The following is a 19572-nucleotide window of genomic DNA, read 5'->3' as shown; positions in this document are numbered from 1 at the left end:
GACTCTACCAGACTCTACCCGGTTCTACCAGACTCTACCCGGTTCTACCTGACTCTACCAGACTCTACCCGGTTCTACCAGACTCTACCCGGTTCTACCAGACTCTACCAGACTCTACCCGACTCTACCTGACTCTACCCGGTTCTACCAGACTCTACCCGACTCTACCTGACTCTACCAGACTCTACCCGGTTCTACCAGACTCTACCCGGTTCTACCAGACTCTACCCGGTTCTACCAGACTCTACCCGGTTCTACCTGACTCTACCTGGTTCTACCTGACTCTACCTGACTCTACCCGGTTCTACCTGACTCTACCAGACTCTACCCGGTTCTACCTGACTCTACCAGACTCTACCCGGTTCTACCAGACTCTACCAGACTCTACCCGGTTCTACCAGACTCTACCCGGTTCTACCTGACTCTACCAGACTCTACCCGGTTCTACCAGACTCTACCAGACTCTACCCGGTTCTACCTGACTCTACCCGGTTCTACCTGACTCTACCCGGTTCTACCAGACTCTACCCGGTTCTACCAGACTCTACCTGACTCTACCAGACTCTACCTGACTCTACCCGGTTCTACCAGACTCTACCAGACTCTACCCGGTTCTACCTGACTCTACCCGGTTCTACCTGACTCTACCCGGTTCTACCTGACTCTACCCGGTTCTACCTGACTCTACCCGGTTCTACCTGACTCTACCCGGTTCTACCTGACTCTACCGGTTCTACCTGACTCTACCCGGTTCTACCTGACTCTACCCGGTTCTACCAGACTCTACCTGACTCTACCTGACTCTACCTGACTCTACCCGGTTCTACCAGACTCTACCCGGTTCTACCAGACTCTACCCGGTTCTACCAGACTCTACCCGGTTCTACCTGACTCGACCAGACTCTACCCGGTTCTACCAGACTCTACCCGGTTCTACCAGACTCTACCAGACTCTACCCGGTTCTACCAGACTCTACCCGGTTCTACCTGACTCTACCAGACTCTACCCGGTTCTACCAGACTCTACCAGACTCTACCCGGTTCTACCAGACTCTACCCGGTTCTACCTGACTCTACCAGACTCTACCCGGTTCTACCAGACTCTACCCGGTTCTACCAGACTCTACCCGGTTCTACCAGACTCTACCCGGTTCTACCAGACTCTACCCGGTTCTACCAGACTCTACCTGACTCTACCAGACTCTACCTGACTCTACCCGGTTCTACCAGACTCTACCAGACTCTACCCGGTTCTACCTGACTCTACCCGGTTCTACCTGACTCTACCTGGTTCTACCAGACTCTACCCGGTTCTACCAGACTCTACCTGACTCTACCAGACTCTACCTGACTCTACCCGGTTCTACCAGACTCTACCCGGTTCTACCAGACTCTACCCGGTTCTACCAGACTCTACCCGGTTCTATCAGACTCTACCCGGTTCTACCAGACTCTACCTGACTCTACCAGACTCTACCAGGTTCTGCCAGACTCTGCCAGTTCTACCAGACTCTACCCGGTTCTACCAGACTCTACCCAGGTTCTACCAGACTCTACCCGGTTCTACCAGACTCTACCGGTTCTACCAGACTCTACCAGACTCTACCAGGTTCTACCAGACTCTACCAGACTCTACCAGGTTCTACCAGACTCTACCCGGTTCTACCAGACTCTACCCGGTTCTACCTGACTCTACCAGACTCTAACCGGTTCTACCAGACTCTACCCGGTTCTACCAGACTCTACCAGACTCTACCCGGTTCTACCAGACTCTACCCGGTTCTACCAGACTCTACCCGGTTCTACCAGACTCTACCCGGTTCTATCAGACTCTACCCGGTTCTACCAGACTCTACCTGACTCTACCTGGTTTAACCAAACTCTACCAGACTCTGCCAGACTCTGCCTGGTTCTACCAGACTCTACCCGACTCTACCTGGTTCTACACAACTCTACATGACCCTACCAGACTCTACATGACTCTACCTGGTTCTACCAGACTCTACCTGGTTCTACCAGACTCTACCTGGTTCTACCAGACTCTACACAACTCTACATGACCCTACCAGACTCTACATGACTCTACCTGGTTCTACCAGACTCTACCTGGTTCTACCAGACTCTACCCTGGTTCTACCAGACTCTACCTGACTCTACCTGGTTTAACCAAACTCTACCAGACTCTGCCAGACTCTGCCTGGTTCTACCAGACTCTACCCGGTTCTACCAGACTCTACCCGGTTCTACCAGACTCTACCCGGTTCTATCAGACTCTATCCGGTTCTATCAGACTCTACCAGGTTCTACCAGACTCTACCTGGTTTAACCAAACTCTACCAGACTCTGCCAGACTCTGCCTGGTTCTACCAGACTCTACCCGACTCTACCTGGTTCTACACAACTCTACATGACCCTACCAGACTCTACATGACTCTACCTGGTTCTACCAGACTCTACCTGGTTCTACCAGACTCTACCCGGTTCTACCAGACTCTACCAGACTCTGCCTGGTTTAAGCAAACTCTACCAGACTCTGCCAGACTCTGCCTGGTTCTACCAGACTCTACCCAACTCTACCTGGTTCTACCAGACTCTACATGACTCTACATGACCCTACCAGACTCTACATGACTCTACCTGGTTCTACCAGACTCTACCTGGTTCTACCAGACTCTACCTGGTTCTTACAGACTCTACCAGACTCTACCCGACTCTACCCGACTCTACCTGGTCTACCAGACTCCACATAGTTCTACCAGACTCTACCCGGTTCTACCAGACTCTACCCGACTCTACCTGACTCTACCTGGTTTAACCAAACTCTACCAGACTCTACCAGACTCGCCCTGGTTCTACCAGACTCTACCCGGTTCTACCAGACTCTACCTGGTTCTACCAGACTCTACCCGGTTCTACCCGACTCTACCTGACTCTACCTGGTTCTACCTGACTCTACCTGGTTCTACCTGACTCTACCTGGTTCTACCCGACTCTACCTGGTTTAACCGAACTCTACCTGACTCTACCTGGTTCTACCTGACTCTACCTGGTTCTACCTGACTCTACCTGGTTCTACCTTTCACACATCTCCGCAACTTCCTCATGAGTTGTTATCAACAAAGGCATAATTTGTACCATGTTTCACATCCCATTTCCAGCTGGGGGGCAATGATTGTTTTAAGAACTTAGTAGGGTGGATTACAGATACAATGATATGAATAGGGACTAAATAATTGACATAGTACACCACAATATATGTCTGTAATATACGAACATAGATGATCCCATCCTTGTGTCGGACCAGGAGGTTCCTGAGGAGCCCGGCCTCGTTGAGGTCTCCCAGTCTGATCATGTCGTCCACTCCGTTAACAGACGTAGGGTGCATGGGCCGGAATCCATCCTCTTTCTTCTTGTTGATCTCGTGCTCCTGCAACGATCAATGACACTATCACAATATATCACAATAGATCACAATATATCACAATATCAGGAGAAATATTTCATTCTGATGCCAAAGATTTCACAGACAAAAAAAAACTAAAAAAACATCCAGCTCTTCATTTCACTTCAAATAACCAAAAAAAGACTAAATAAATGTCCTCATGGGAAGTTATTTTGTGGCGTGGTTCAAGGCAAAAGAGTCAACTGAAACACGCACAAAAAGAGGACATTACACATTACAATATTTCACAAAAACATTCAGGTGTACAGGACAGGTAACTAGGTACAGTACCTTCCAGTAGACAGTTAGGAGGTACAGGTAGGTATTGGACAGGTAACTAGGTACAGTACCTTCCAGTAGACAGTTAGAAGGTACAGGTAGGTATTGAACAGGTAACTAGGTACCTTCCAGTAGACAGTTAGGAGGTACAGGTAGGTATTAGACAGGTAACTAGGTACCTTCCAGTAGACAGTTAGGAGGTACAGGTAGGTATTGGACAGGTAACTAGGTACAGTACCTTCCAGTAGACAGTTAGGAGGTACAGGTAGGTATTGGACAGGTAACTAGGTACAGTACCTTCCAGTAGACAGTTAGAAGGTACAGGTAGGTATTGGACAGGTAACTAGGTACAGTACCTTCCATTAGACAGTTAGGAGGTACATGTAGGTATTGGACAGGTAACTAGGTACAGTACCTTCCAGTAGACAGTTAGAAGGTACAGGTAGGTATTGGACAGGTAACTAGGTACAGTACCTTCCATTAGACAGTTAGGAGGTACAGGTAGGTATTGGACAGGTAACTAGGTACAGTACCTTCCAGTAGACAGTTAGGAGGTACAGGTAGGTATTGGACAGGTAACTAGGTACAGTACCTTCCAGTAGACAGTTAGGAGGTACAGGTAGGTATTGGACAGGTAACTAGGTACAGTACCTTCCAGTAGACAGTTAGAAGGTACAGGTAGGTATTGAACAGGTAACTAGGTACCTTCCAGTAGACAGTTAGGAGGTACAGGTAGGTATTGGACAGGTAACTAGGTACAGTACCTTCCAGTAGACAGTTAGAAGGTACAGGTAGGTATTGAACAGGTAACTAGGTACCTTCCAGTAGACAGTTAGGAGGTACAGGTAGGTATTGGACAGGTAACTAGGTACAGTACCTTCCAGTAGACAGTTAGGAGGTACAGGTAGGTATTGGACAGGTAACTAGGTACAGTACCTTCCAGTAGACAGTTAGGAGGTACAGGTAGGTATTGGACAGGTAACTAGGTACAGTACCTTCCAGTAGACAGTTAGGAGGTACAGGTAGGTATTGGACAGGTAACTAGGTACAGTACCTTCCAGTAGACAGTTAGGAGGTACAGGTAGGTATTGGACAGGTAACTAGGTACAGTACCTTCCAGTAGACAGTTAGAAGGTACAGGTAGGTATTGGACAGGTAACTAGGTACCTTCCAGTAGACAGTTAGGAGGTACAGGTAGGTATTGGACAGGTAACTAGGTACAGTACCTTCCAGTAGACAGTTAGGAGGTACAGGTAGGTATTGAACAGGTAACTAGGTACCTTCCAGTAGACAGTTAGGAGGTACAGGTAGGTATTGGACAGGTAACTAGGTACAGTACCTTCCAGTAGACAGTTAGAAGGTACAGGTAGGTATTGGACAGGTAACTAGGTACCTTCCAGTAGACAGTTAGGAGGTACAGGTAGGTATTGGACAGGTAACTAGGTACAGTACCTTCCAGTAGACAGTTAGGAGGTACAGGTAGGTATTGGACAGGTAACTAGGTACAGTACCTTCCAGTAGACAGTTAGGAGGTACAGGTAGGTATTGGACAGGTAACTAGGTACAGTACCTTCCAGTAGACAGTTAGAAGGTACAGGTAGGTATTGGACAGGTAACTAGGTACAGTACCTTCCATTAGACAGTTAGAAGGTACAGGTAGGTATTGGACAGGTAACTAGGTACAGTACCTTCCAGTAGACAGTTAGGAGGTACAGGTAGGTATTGGACAGGTAACTAGGTACCTTCCAGTAGACAGTTAGGAGGTACAGGTAGGTATTGGACAGGTAACTAGGTACCTTCCAGTAGACAGTTAGGAGGTACAGGTAGGTATTGGACAGGTAACTAGGTACAGTACCTTCCAGTAGACAGTTAGAAGGTACAGGTAGGTATTGAACAGGTAACTAGGTACCTTCCAGTAGACAGTTAGGAGGTACAGGTAGGTATTGGACAGGTAACTAGGTACAGTACCTTCCAGTAGACAGTTAGGAGGTACAGGTAGGTATTGGACAGGTAACTAGGTACAGTACCTTCCAGTAGACAGTTAGAAGGTACAGGTAGGTATTGGACAGGTAACTAGGTACCTTCCAGTAGACAGTTAGGAGGTACAGGTAGGTATTGGACAGGTAACTAGGTACCTTCCAGTAGACAGTTAGGAGGTACAGGTAGGTATTGGACAGGTAACTAGGTACAGTACCTTCCAGTAGACAGTTAGAAGGTACAGGTAGGTATTGGACAGGTAACTAGGTACAGTACCTTCCATTAGACAGTTAGAAGGTACAGGTAGGTATTGGACAGGTAACTAGGTACAGTACCTTCCAGTAGACAGTTAGGAGGTACAGGTAGGTATTGGACAGGTAACTAGGTACAGTACCTTTCCTTCATCATCGAGGAGCTGCAGCTTTCCAGTGTCGGTCAGCTTGACCTCAGCTCCGATGGCCACTCCCTGCCCGGAGTCTACCCACACCCATTCACCCTGGGGGGTGAGGGGGGATGGACATAGTCAATACTAAGAATACTGGACTCCATACTGAGATAAAACTATGGAAAATTCATGCTATGAAAGACATTGCTTCAAATCCTTTTAACTACTCTCCCGAAATAACGTTTAAATTCAGTCTGTGACATATTTTCTGTCAAAGACAATGTTGAGGATAGATCTTGTTACTAATCATACAAGCAATAGGTATCTTACCTTCCTCAAAACCACCATGATTAAAAAAATGTCTCGTCTCCAATCTATAGATTTAGAGAAAAAAAAAAACACTGGTGTATATGAAACCATACGGTGTAGAAAGTGCAGTACGAAGTGCACTACGTTTGACCAGAGCCCTATTGGACCCTGGTCAAACGTAGTGCACTATCCTGGGAATAGTGTGACATTTTGAATACGGACAATATATCAGTGGTATAAAATGGCTGCCATGTCAGCCAAGACCACTCCCTTTTTACAGTAAAACAATATTGACACATTGTGACAGCTGATGGTTAAGGCCTTGTGATTCCTGCTCCAATAAATTGAATTTAAGTTTAGGTTTTACTGTCTCATATGAAATCAAATGATTCAATAGAATCTGAATCCCATTTAAATCCCATTAAGAATCAAATCCCATTTAAATCCCATCAAGTTAAGACAATTACGGTTCAAACCACCCACTATAGCAGCCCATGTCTTACCTGTAGAGGTTATATTGCTGTAGAGGTCTATTAGAAAGCTCTCCCTGGTCCTGTAGACAGTTCAGTCCTCAGCCACCGTTCAATTGTCTGTCCTGTCCAGTCCGTCCAAGAGAAATAAAAGAGACAGTACTGTGAACCAGGAAACAGGAGGACAGTGAGCTATGCCAACACAGCACAGCCAGCACCCCTTTATGGCCTGAAGACTTTGATCTCAGACACCCAGCAAGGGAAATAATCAGGGCAGTTACAGACAACGCATGGCAGGTAGGTCCAGTGGAGGTAACACCCAGCACAGGTACACTGACGGGAAGGTCCATCCCGAGGAAAGCCTAACCCGAGGAAAGCCTAACCAGAGGAAGGCCTAACCAGAGGAAGGCCTAACCAGAGGAAGGCCTAACCCGAAGGAAGGCCTAACCCGAAGGAAGGCCTAACCCTAGGAAAGCCTAACCCGAGGAAGGCCTAACCCGAGGAAGGCCTAACCCGAGGAAAGCCTAACCCGAAGGAAGGCCTAACCCTAGGAAAGCCTAACCCGAGGAAGGCCTAACCCGAGGAAGGCCTAACCCGAGGAAGGCCTAACCCGAGGAAAGCCTAACCCGAGGAAGGCCTAACCCGAGGAAGGCCTAACCAGAGGAAGGCCTAACCAGAGGAAGGCCTAACCCGAGGAAGGCCTAACCAGAGGAAGGCCTAACCAGAGGAAGGCCTAACCCTAGGAAAGCCTAACCCTAGGAAAGCCTAACCTGAGTTGGCCCACCCTAAGGTCTAAAGGGAAGGGATACCTTATATCAACCAACCCCGCCTCAAACCTTTCTCTTTGTCGCATCACGGTTTCTATTCCAGCATTAGGATAGGTGGTGTCGTCAAACCTCTGTGAGTAACAGGAACGGCATGTAAAAGAGGGCTGTAAAAAGCAGCCTAATAAAATCTGAATGACATTATATTAAAAGTGGGATTGCTACACTAAATGTATCATAAACCATGTTGATTAAGTTAACTGCCTTCAGAAGGTATTCATACCCTTTTTGTTGTTACAACCTGAATTAAAAATGGATTAAATAGTTATTTTTTTCTCTCTCTCACTCATCTACACAGAAAATAATGAAAAAGTGAAAATACGTTTTTTTTTTTTGACATTTTTTACAAATGTATTTAAAATTAAATACAGTTAGTATTCGCACCTTTTAGTCAATACTTTGTAGAAGCACCTTTGGCAACGATTACAGATGTGAGTCTTTCTGGGTAATTCTCGAAGCGCCTGGATTCTGTAAACATTTACTTTAAAGAAATTCTTCAAGATCTGTCCAATTGGTTGCTGATCATTGCTAGACAACCATTTTCAGGTCTTGCCACAGATTCTCAAGTAGATTTAAGTCAAAACTGTAACTCAGCCACTCAGGAACATTCACTGTCTTCTTGATAAGTAACTCCAGTGTAGACTGACCTTGTGTTTCAGGTTGTTGTCTTGCTGAAAGGTGAATTAATCTCCCAGTTTAAGTTGGAAAGCATACTGAACCAGGTTTTACTCCAGGATTTAGCCTGTGCTTAGCTCCATTCAGATTATTTTTTATCCTGAAAACTCCCCAGTCCTTAACGACTACAAGCACACCCATAACATGATGCAGCCACCACAATGCTTGAAAATATTGAGAGTGGTTGCATTGGAATTGCCCCAAACAGAACACTTTGTATAAAGGAACAAAATGCTCCAACAGTGTAGTAATATATAAAACATTTCAACAATACACACAAATCTAATGAGTAAAAGAATGGAATTAAGAAATGTAGAAATATTAGGAAGAGCAAAGAGGACAAGTAAATTAGAGTGTCTAGTTTGAGAAACAGACGCCTCACAAGTCCTCAACTGGCAGCTTCATTAAATAGTACCCGCAAAACACCAGTCTCAACGTCAACAGTGAAGAGGCGACTTCCGGATGCTGACCTTCTAGGCAGAGTTCCTCTGTCCAGTCTCAACGTCAACAGTGAAGAGGCGACTCCGGGATGCTGGCCTTCTAGGCAGAGTTCCTCTGTCCAGTCTCAACGTCAACAGTGAAGAGGCGACTCCGGGATGCTGGCCTTCTAGGCAGAGTTCCTCTGTCCAGTCTCAACGTCAACAGTGAAGAGGCGACTCCGGGATGCTGGCCTTCTAGGCAGAGTTCCTCTGTCCAGTCTCAACGTCAACAGTGAAGAGGCGACTCCGGGATGCTGGCCTTCTAGGCAGAGTTCCTCTGTCCAGTGTCTGTGTTCTTTTGCCCATCTTTATCTTTTATTTTTATTGGCCAGCCTGAGAAGTGGCTTTTTCTTTGCAACTCTGCCTAGAAGGTCAGTATCCCGGAGTCGCCTCTTCACTGTTGACGTTGTGACTGGTGTTTTGCGGGTACTATTTAATGAAGCTGCCAGTTAAGGACTTGGGAGGCGTCTGTTACTCGAACTAGACACTCTAATATACTTGTCCTCTTGCTCAGTTGTGCACCGGGGCCTCCCACTCTTCTTCTATTCTGTTTAGAGCCTGTTCTGTGAAGGGAGTAGTACACAGAGTTGTACGAGCTCTTCAGTTTCTTGGCAATTTCTCACATGGAATAGCCTTCATTTCTCAGAACAAGAATAGACTGACGAGTTTCAGAAGACAGTTGATTGTTTCTGGCCATTTTGAGCCTTTAATCGAACCCACAAATGCTGATGCTCCACATACTCAACTAGCCCAAAGGCCAGTTTTATTGCTTCTTTAATCAGAACAACAGTTTTCAGCTGTGCTAGCATAATTAACCTTTTAAAATTATAAACTTGTATTAGCTAACACAAAGTGCCATTGGAACACAGGAGTGATGGTTGCTGATAATGGGTTTCTGTACGCCTATGTAGATATAAAAAAAAAAATGTAATCAGCCGTTTCCAGCTACAATAGTAATTTACAACATGAACAATGTCTACATTTTATTTCTGATCAATTTGATGTTATTTTAATGGACAAAACATTTGCTTTTCTTTCAAAAACAAGAACATTTCTAAGTGACCCCAAACTTTTGAACGGATGTATATATATATATTGACCAAATACTTATTTTACAACATAATTTGCAAATAAATTCATTAAAAATCCTACAATGTGATTTTCTTTTCTCATTTTGTCTGTCATAGTTGAAGTGTACGTATGATGAAAACTACAGGCCTCTCTAGTATTTTTAAGTGGGAGAACTTGCACAATTGGTGGCTGACGAAATACTTTTTTTGCCCCACTGTATAAATGTGTGTGATGGGATGTATCGACATTATGGACAGTATATGGATAGAATATGTAGTATATCTGAAGAATACGTGTTTTGACTAGTATGTCGAGTGCATTCAGAAAGTATTCAGACCCTTTGACTTTTTGCACATTTTGTTACGTTACAGCTGTATTCTAAACCTGATTAAATAGTTTTATCAATCTACACACAATACCCCATACTGACAAAGCGAAAAACATGTATTTTTTTATTTTTGCAAATGTATTAAAATAAAAATACTGAAATCGCTGATTTATATTTTAAGTATTCAGACGCTTTGGAATGAGACTCGAAATTGAGCTCAGGTAAATCCATGTTTCCATCTATCATCCTTGAGATGTTTCTACGACTTGATTGGAGTCCACCTGTGGTAAATTCACTTGATTGGACATGATTTGAAAAGGCACACACCTGTTTATATAAAAGGTACCACAGTTGACAGTGTATGTCAGAGCAAAAGCCAAGTCATGAAGTCGAAAGAATTGTCTGTAGAGTTCCCGAGACAGGATTGTGTCGAGGCACAGATCTGGGGAAGGGCACCAAAAATGTTTGCAGAATTGAAGGTCCCCAAGAACAGTGGCATCCATCATTCTGAAATGAAAGACGTTTGGAACCACCAAGACTCTTCCCAGAGCTCTATGGTGCAGGGTTGAGTAACTTGTGGCAGCCACAGCTAGTGACAGTGGCTAAGTTCAGGGCAGGCGGTACTGGGCGGGGGCCGGCTAGTGACAGTGGCTAAGTTCAGGGCAGGAGGTACTGGGTGGGGGCCGGCTAGTGGTGACTATTTAACAGTCTGATGGCCTTGAGATAGAAGCTGTTTTTCAGTCTCTCGGTCCCAGCTTTGATGCACCTGTACTGACCTCACCTTCTGGATGATAGCGGGGTGAACAGGCAGTGGCTCGGGTGGTTGTTGTCCTTGATGGTCTTCTTGGCCTTCCTGTAACATTTGGTTCTGTTAGTGTCCTGGAGGGCAGGCAGTGTTTTTTAAAATTTTATTTTACCTTTACTTAACCAGGCAAGTCAGTTAAGAACACATTCTTATTTTCAATGACGGCCTAGGAACAGTGGGTTAACTGCCTGTTCAGGGGCAGAACGACAGATTTGTACCTTGTCAGCTCGGGGGTTTGAACTCGCAACCTTCCGGTTACTAGTCCAACGCTCTAACCACTAGGCTACCCTGTAACCCCGGTGATGCGTTGAGCAGACCGCACCACCCTCTAGAGAGCCCTGCACTTGCGGACGGAGCAGTTGCCGTACCAGGCAGTGATACAGCCCGACAGGATATTGTCAATGGTGCATCTGTAAAAGTTTATGAGGGTCTTAGGGGCAAAGCTCAGGAGGCTGAAGAGGCACTGTTACGTCTGTCTGTGTGGGTGAACCATTTCAGATTGTCAGTGATATGTAAGCAGAGGAACTTGAAGATTTCCACCTTCTCCACTGAAGTCCACGATCAGCTCTTTCTTTATGTTGACATTGAGAGGTTATTTTCCTGGCACCACTCTCTCCAGGGCCCTCACCTCCTCCCTGTAGGCCGTCTCGTCATTGTTGGTAATCAAGCCTACCACTGTTGTGTCGTCCGTTGTGGCCACAGGGAGTATACATCCTTGTGTGGCCCCTGTGTTGAGGATCAGTGAAGTGTATGAGTTGAACCTTAACCCCATGGGGGGTGGTGACCCGTCAGGAAGTCCAGGACCGAGTTGCACAGGGTGGGGTTCAGACCCAAGGCCCCGAGCTAAGTGATGAGCTTGGAAGGTAAATTTGGTACCCTCCAAGCTCATCACTGTTTTTTCTTTGTCATTATTGGGTATTGTGATGTCATTATTGGGTATTGTGATGTCATTATTGGGTATTGTGATGTCATTATTGGGTATTGTGATGTCATTGTTGGGTATTGTGATGTCATTATTGGGTATTGTGTGTAGTTGATGAGGGTGGAAAAAATGATTTAATACATTTTAGAATAAGACTGCCGTAACAATATGTGGAAAAAGGCAATATTTTCAGAATGCACTGTATGCTCCCAGCAGGCCCAGTTATTCAGGAGATTAACCATCACTCTGCCTCCTCTCCAGTCCCAGCAGGCCCAGTTATTCAGGAGATTAACCATCACTCTGCCTCCTCTCCAGTCCCAGCAGGCCCAGTTATTCAGGAGATTAACCATCACTCTGCGTCCTCTCCAGTCCCAGCAGGCCCAGTTATTCAGGAGATTAACCATCACTCTGCGTCCTCTCCAGTCCCAGCAGGCCCAGTTATTCAGGAGATTAACCATCACTCTGCGTCCTCTCCAGTCCCAGCAGGCCCAGTTATTCAGGAGATTAACCATCACCCTGCCTCCTCTCCAGTCCCAGCAGGCCCAGTTATTCAGGAGATTAACCATCACTCTGCCTCCTCTCCAGTCCCAGCAGACCCAGTTATTCAGGAGATTAACCATCACTCTGCCTCCTCTCCAGTCCCAGCTGGCCCAGTTATTCAGGAAAGATTAACCATCACTCTGCGTCCTCTCCAGTCCCAGTTATTCAGGAGATTAACCATCACTCTGCCTCCTCTCCAGTCCCAGCAGGCCCAGTTATTCAGGAAATATTAACCATCACTCTGCCTCCTCTCCAGTCCCAGCAGGCCCAGTTATTCAGGAAAGATTAACCATCACTCTGCGTCCTCTCCAGTCCCAGTTATTCAGGAAAGATTAACCATCACTCTGCGTCCTCTCCAGTCCCAGTTATTCAGGAAAGATTAACCATCACTCTGCCTCCTCTCCAGTCCCAGTTATTCAGGAAAGATTAACCATCACTCTGCCTCCTCTCCAGTCCCAGTTATTCAGGAAAGATTAACCATCACTCTGCCTCCTCTCCAGTCCCAGCAGGCCCAGTTATTCAGGAGATTAACCATCACTCTGCGTCCTCTCCAGTCCCAGCAGGCCCAGTTATTCAGGAAAGATTAACCATCACTCTGCGTCCTCTCCAGTCCCAGTTATTCAGGAAAGATTAACCATCACTCTGCCTCCTCTCCAGTCCCAGTTATTCAGGAAAGATTAACCATCACTCTGCCTCCTCTCCAGTCCCAGCAGGCCCAGTTATTCAGGAGATTAACCATCACTCTGCGTCCTCTCCAGTCCCAGTTATTCAGGAGATTAACCATCACTCTGCCTCCTCTCCAGTCCCAGTTATTCAGGAGATTAACAATCACTCTGCCTCCTCTCCAGTCCCAGTTATTCAGGAGATTAACCATCACTCTGCGTCCTCTCCAGTCCCAGCAGGCCCAGTTATTCAGGAGATTAACCATCACTCTGCGTCCTCTCCAGTCCCAGTTATTCAGGAAAGATTAACCATCACTCTGCCTCCTCTCCAGTCCCAGCAGGCCCAGTTATTCAGGAGATTAACAATCACTCTGCCTCCTCTCCAGTCCCAGTTATTCAGGAGATTAACCATCACTCTGCGTCCTCTCCAGTCCCAGCAGGCCCAGTTATTCAGGAGATTAACCATCACTCTGCATCCTCTCCAGTCCCAGCAGGCCCAGTTATTCAGGAGATTAACCATCACTCTGCGTCCTCTCCAGTCCCAGCAGGCCCAGTTATTCAGGAGATTAACCATCACTCTGCCTCCTCTCCAGTCCCAGCAGGCCGTTATTCAGGAGATTAACCATCAATTAGCGTCCTCTCCAGTCCCAGCAGGCCCAGTTATTCAGGAGATTAACCATCACTCTGCCTCCTCTCCAGTCCCAGCAGGCCCAGTTATTCAGGAAAGATTAACCATCACTCTGCCTTCTCTCCAGTCCCAGCAGGCCCAGTTATTCAGGAGATTAACCATCACTCTGCGTCCTCTCCAGTCCCAGCAGGCCCAGTTATTCAGGAGATTAACCATCACTCTGCCTCCTCTCCAGTCCCAGCAGGCCCAGTTATTCAGGAAAGATTAACCATCACTCTGCCTCCTCTCCAGTCCCAGCAGGCCCAGTTATTCAGGAGATTAACCATCACTCTGCCTCCTCTCCAGTCCCAGTTATTCAGGAGATTAACCATCACTCTGCGTCCTCTCCAGTCCCAGCAGGCCCAGTTATTCAGGAGATTAACCATCACTCTGCGTCCTCTCTAGTCCCAGCAGGCCCAGTTATTCAGGAGATTAACCATCACTCTGCGTCCTCTCCAGTCCCAGCAGGCCCAGTTATTCAGGAGATTAACCATCACTCTGCATCCTCTCCAGTCCCAGCAGGCCCAGTTATTCAGGAGATTAACCATCACTCTGCGTCCTCTCCAGTCCCAGCAGGCCCAGTTATTCAGGAGATTAACCATCACTCTGCCTCCTCTCCAGTCCCAGCAGGCCGTTATTCAGGAGATTAACCATCACTCTGCGTCCTCTCCAGTCCCAGCAGGCCCAGTTATTCAGGAGATTAACCATCACTCTGCCTCCTCTCCAGTCCCAGCAGGCCCAGTTATTCAGGAAAGATTAACCATCACTCTGCCTTCTCTCCAGTCCCAGCAGGCCCAGTTATTCAGGAGATTAACCATCACTCTGCGTCCTCTCCAGTCCCAGCAGGCCCAGTTATTCAGGAAAGATTAACCATCACTCTGCCTCCTCTCCAGTCCCAGCAGGCCGTTATTCAGGAGATTAACCATCACTCTGCGTCCTCTCCAGTCCCAGCAGGCCCAGTTATTCAGGAAAGATTAACCATCACTCTGCGTCCTCTCCAGTCCCAGTTATTCAGGAGATTAACCATCACTCTGCCTCCTCTCCAGTCCCAGCAGGCCCAGTTATTCAGGAGATTAACCATCACTCTGCCTCCTCTCCAGTCCCAGCAGGCCCAGTTATTCAGGAGATTAACCATCACTCTGCCTCCTCTCCAGTCCCAGCAGGCCCAGTTATTCAGGAGATTAACCATCACTCTGCCTCCTCTCCAGTCCCAGCTGGCCCAGTTATTCAGGAGATTAACCATCACTCTGCCTCCTCTCCAGTCCCAGCAGGCCCAGTTATTCAGGAGATTAACCATCACTCTGCCTCCTCTCCAGTCCCAGCAGGCCCAGTTATTCAGGAGATTAACCATCACTCTGCCTCCTCTCCAATCCCAGCAGGCCCAGTTATTCAGGAGATTAACCATCACTCTGCGTCCTCTCCAGTCCCAGTTATTCAGGAAAGATTAACCATCACTCTGCGTCCTCTCCAGTCCCAGTTATTCAGGAAAGATTAACCATCACTCTGCGTCCTCTCCAGTCCCAGTTATTCAGGAGATTAACCATCACTCTGCGTCCTCTCCAGTCCCAGCAGGCCCAGTTATTCAGGAAAGATTAACCATCACTCTGCGTCCTCTCCAGTCCCAGTTATTCAGGAAAAATTAACCATCACTCTGCGTCCTCTCCAGTCCCAGCAGGCCCAGTTATTCAGGAAATATTAACCATCACTCTGCCTCCTCTCCAGTCCCAGCAGGCCCAGTTATTCAGGAAAGATTAACCATCACTCTGCGTCCTCTCCAGTCCCAGTTATTCAGGAAAGATTAACCATCACTCTGCCTCCTCTCCAGTCCCAGTTATTCAGGAGATTAACCATCACTCTGCGTCCTCTCCAGTCCCAGCAGGCCCAGTTATTCAGGAAAGATTAACCATCACTCTGCGTCCTCTCCAGTCCCAGTTATTCAGGAAAGATTAACCATCACTCTGCGTCCTCTCCAGTCCCAGCAGGCCCAGTTATTCAGGAAAGATTAACCATCACTCTGCCTCCTCTCCATTCCCAGCAGGCCCAGTTATTCAGGAGATTAACCATCACTCTGCCTCCTCTCCATTCCCAGCAGGCCCAGTTATTCAGGAGATTAACCATCACTCTGCCTCCTCTCCAGTCCCAGTTATTCAGGAGATTAACCATCACTCTGCCTCCTCTCCAGTCCCAGTTATTCAGGAAAGATTAACCATCACTCTGCCTCCTCTCCAGTCCCAGTTATTCAGGAGATTAACCATCACTCTGCGTCCTCTCCAGTCCCAGCAGGCCCAGTTATTCAGGAAAGATTAACCATCACTCTGCGTCCTCTCTAGTCCCAGCAGGCCCAGTTATTCAGGAGATTAACTATCACTCTGCGTCCTCTCCAGTCCCAGCAGGCCCAGTTATTCAGGAGATTAACCATCACTCTGCGTCCTCTCCAGTCCCAGCAGGCCCAGTTATTCAGGAGATTAACCATCACTCTGCGTCCTCTCCAGTCCCAGTTATTCAGGAAAGATTAACCATCACTCTGCATCCTCTCCAGTCCCAGTTATTCAGGAGATTAACCATCACTCTGCGTCCTCTCTAGTCCCAGCAGGCCCAGTTATTCAGGAGATTAACCATCACTCTGCGTCCTCTCCAGTCCCAGCAGGCCCAGTTATTCAGGAGATTAACCATCACTCTGCGTCCTCTCCAGTCCCAGCAGGCCCAGTTATTCAGGAGATTAACCATCACTCTGCCTCCTCTCCAGTCCCAGCAGGCCCAGTTATTCAGGAGATTAACCATCACTCTGCGTCCTCTCCAGTCCCAGTTATTCAGGAGATTAACCATCACTCTGCCTCCTCTCCAGTCCCAGCAGGCCCAGTTATTCAGGAGATTAACCATCACTCTGCCTCCTCTCCAGTCCCAGCAGGCCCAGTTATTCAGGAGATTAACCATCACTCTGCGTCCTCTCCAGTCCCAGCAGGCCCAGTTATTCAGGAAAGATTAACCATCACTCTGCGTCCTCTCCAGTCCCAGCAGGCCCAGTTATTCAGGAGATTAACCATCACTCTGCGTCCTCTCCAGTCCCAGCAGGCCCAGTTATTCAGGAGATTAACCATCACTCTGCCTCCTCTCCAGTCCCAGCAGGCCCAGTTATTCAGGAGATTAACCATCACTCTGCGTCCTCTCCAGTCCCAGCAGGCCCAGTTATTCAGGAGATTAACCATCACTCTGCGTCCTCTCCAGTCCCAGCAGGCCCAGTTATTCAGGAAAGATAACCATCACTCTGCCTCCTCTCCAGTCCCAGCTGGCCCAGTTATTCAGGAAAGCTTTGTTTTGTCGACATTGAGTGAGAGGTTATTTTCCTGGCACCACACTCCTAGGGCCCTCACCTCCTCCCTGTAGGCTGTCTCGTCATTATTGGTAATCAGGCCTACCACTGTAGTGTCGTCTACAAACTTGGTGATTGAGTTGGAGCTGTGCGTGGCCATGCAGTCATGGGTGAACAGGGAGTACAGAAGGAGGCTGGATCTATTGGGGCGGTAAGCAAATTGAAGTGGGTCGAGGGAGTCAGGTAAGGTAGAGGTGATATGACCATTAACTCGCCTCTCAAAGCACTTCATGATGACATAAGTGAGTTCTACTCTTACAATGACATAAGTGAGTTCTACTCTTACAATGACATAAGTGAGTTCTACTCTTACAATGCCATAAGTGAGTTCTACTCTTACAATTACACAAGTGAGTTCTACTCTTACAATTACACAAGTGAGTTCTACTCTTACAATGACATAAGTGAGTTCTACTCTTACAATGACATAAGTGAGTTCTACTCTTACAATGACATAAGTGAGTTCTACTCTTACAATGACATAAGTGAGTTCTACTCTTACAATGACATAAGCGAGTTCTACTCTTACAATGACATAAGTGAGTTCTACTCTTACAATGACATAAGTGAGTTCTACTCTTACAATGACATAAGTGAGTTCTACTCTTACAATGACATAAGTGAGTTCTACTCTTACAATGACATAAGTGAGTTCTACTCTTACAATGACATAAGTGAGTTCTACTCTTACAATGACATAAGTGAGTTCTACTCTTACAATGACATAAGTGAGTTCTACTCTTACAATGACATAAGTGAGTTCTACTCTTACAATGACATAAGTGAGTTCTACTCTAACAATGACATAAGTGAGTTCTACTCTTACAATTACATAAGTGAGTTCTACTCTTACAATTACTTACATAAGTGAGTTCTACTCTTACAATTACTTACATAAGTGAGTTCTACTCTTACAATGACATAAGTGAGTTCTACTCTTACAATGACATAAGTGAGTTCTACTCTTACAATGACATAAGTGAGTTCTACTCTTACAATTACATAAGTGAGTTCTACTCTTACAATGACATAAGTGAGTTCTACTCTTACAATGACATAAGTGAGTTCTACTCTTACAATGACATAAGTGAGTTCTACTCTTACAATGACATAAGTGAGTTCTACTCTTACAATGACATAAGTGAGTTCTACTCTTACAATTACATAAGTGAGTTCTACTCTTACAATGACATAAGTGAGTTCTACTCTTACAATGACATAAGTGAGTTCTACTCTTACAATGACATAAGTGAGTTCTACTCTTACAATGACATAAGTGAGTTCTACTCTTACAATGACATAAGTGAGTTCTACTCTTACAATGACATAAGTGAGTTCTACTCTTACAATTACACAAGTGAGTTCTACTCTTACAATGACACAAGTGAGTTCTACTCTTACAATGACATAAGTGAGTTCTACTCTTACAATGACATAAGTGAGTTCTACTCTTACAATTACTTACATAAGTGAGTTCTACTCTTACAATTACATAAGTGAGTTCTACTCTTACAATTTCTTTAAACATAAATGCACTGTAAGCTTTCAAAACAACAACAAAGCAGTCATGTTTATTTCAGTATCAAATCATTTCTGGGCAACAATGGTCTCTGGAGTGGCGCAGTGGTCTAAGGCACTCCATCTCAGTCCTAGAGGAGTCACTACAGACCCTGGTTCAGTGGTCTAAGGCACTCCATCTCAGTCCTAGAGGAGTCACTACAGACCCTGGTTCAGTGGTCTAAGGCACTCCATCTCAGTCCTAGAGGCGTCACTACAGACCCTGGTTCAGTGGTCTAAGGCACTCCATCTCAGTCCTAGAGGCGTCACTACAGACCCTGGTTCAGTGGTCTAAGGCACTCCATCTCAGTCCTAGAGGCGTCACTACAGACCCTGGTTCAGTGGTCTAAGGCACTCCATCTCAGTCCTAGAGGCGTCACTACAGACCCTGGTTCAGTGGTCTAAGGCACTCCATCTCAGTCCTAGAGGCGTCACTACAGACCCTGGTTCAGTGGTCTAAGGCACTCCATCTCAGTCCTAGAGGCGTCACTACAGACCCTGGTTCAGTGGTCTAAGGCACTCCATCTCAGTCCTAGAGGCGTCACTACAGACCCTGGTTCAGTGGTCTAAGGCACTCCATCTCAGTCCTAGAGGCGTCACTACAGACCCTGGTTCAGTGGTCTAAGGCACTCCATCTCAGTCCTAGAGGCGTCACTACAGACCCTGGTTCAGTGGTCTAAGGCACTCCATCTCAGTCCTAGAGGCGTCACTACAGACCCTGGTTCAGTGGTCTAAGGCACTCCATCTCTCAGTCCTGGTTCAGTGGTCTAAGGCACTCCATCTCAGTCCGTCACTACAGACCCTGGTTCA

General features: G+C 46.6%; 1 protein-coding gene and 1 long non-coding RNA gene across 6 annotated transcripts in view; both read right to left on the bottom strand.

Annotated features, from left to right (window-relative positions):
• The window catches only part of LOC118376826 (unconventional myosin-VIIa-like), a 109296-nt gene extending 102237 nt beyond the window's left edge, over positions 1–7059 (bottom strand). Inside the window, exons 1-4 of the mRNA XM_052467409.1 lie at positions 6896–7059; positions 6414–6457; positions 6093–6194; positions 3275–3427 (exon numbers count right to left, since the gene is read on the bottom strand). Coding sequence (XP_052323369.1) covers positions 3275–3427; positions 6093–6194; positions 6414–6431 — 273 coding nt within the window. The 5' untranslated portion in view covers positions 6432–6457; positions 6896–7059. The remainder of the gene's footprint in view (positions 1–3274; positions 3428–6092; positions 6195–6413; positions 6458–6895) is intronic.
• On the bottom strand, positions 358–2217 carry LOC127908651 (uncharacterized). 5 transcript variants are annotated; one of them, XR_008067892.1, is made up of 4 exons: positions 2148–2217; positions 1368–1457; positions 1158–1187; positions 358–418 (listed from the first exon to the last, which is right to left on the bottom strand). It is a non-coding gene; the product is annotated as an uncharacterized LOC127908651 (long non-coding RNA). The 5 variants fall into 5 exon arrangements; XR_008067889.1 differs by lacking the exon at positions 358–418 and adding an exon at positions 438–478 and having other exon boundaries at positions 1138–1187; XR_008067888.1 differs by lacking the exon at positions 358–418 and adding an exon at positions 578–618 and having other exon boundaries at positions 1138–1187.
• Positions 7060–19572: the final 12513 nt, after the last annotated feature.

Source organism: Oncorhynchus keta, chromosome 1 (assembly GCF_023373465.1).
Source record: "Oncorhynchus keta strain PuntledgeMale-10-30-2019 chromosome 1, Oket_V2, whole genome shotgun sequence".
NCBI lineage: Eukaryota > Metazoa > Chordata > Actinopteri > Salmoniformes > Salmonidae > Oncorhynchus > Oncorhynchus keta.
Note: the sequence above shows the minus strand (reverse complement) of the source record. Positions and strands in the feature narration are given on the sequence as shown.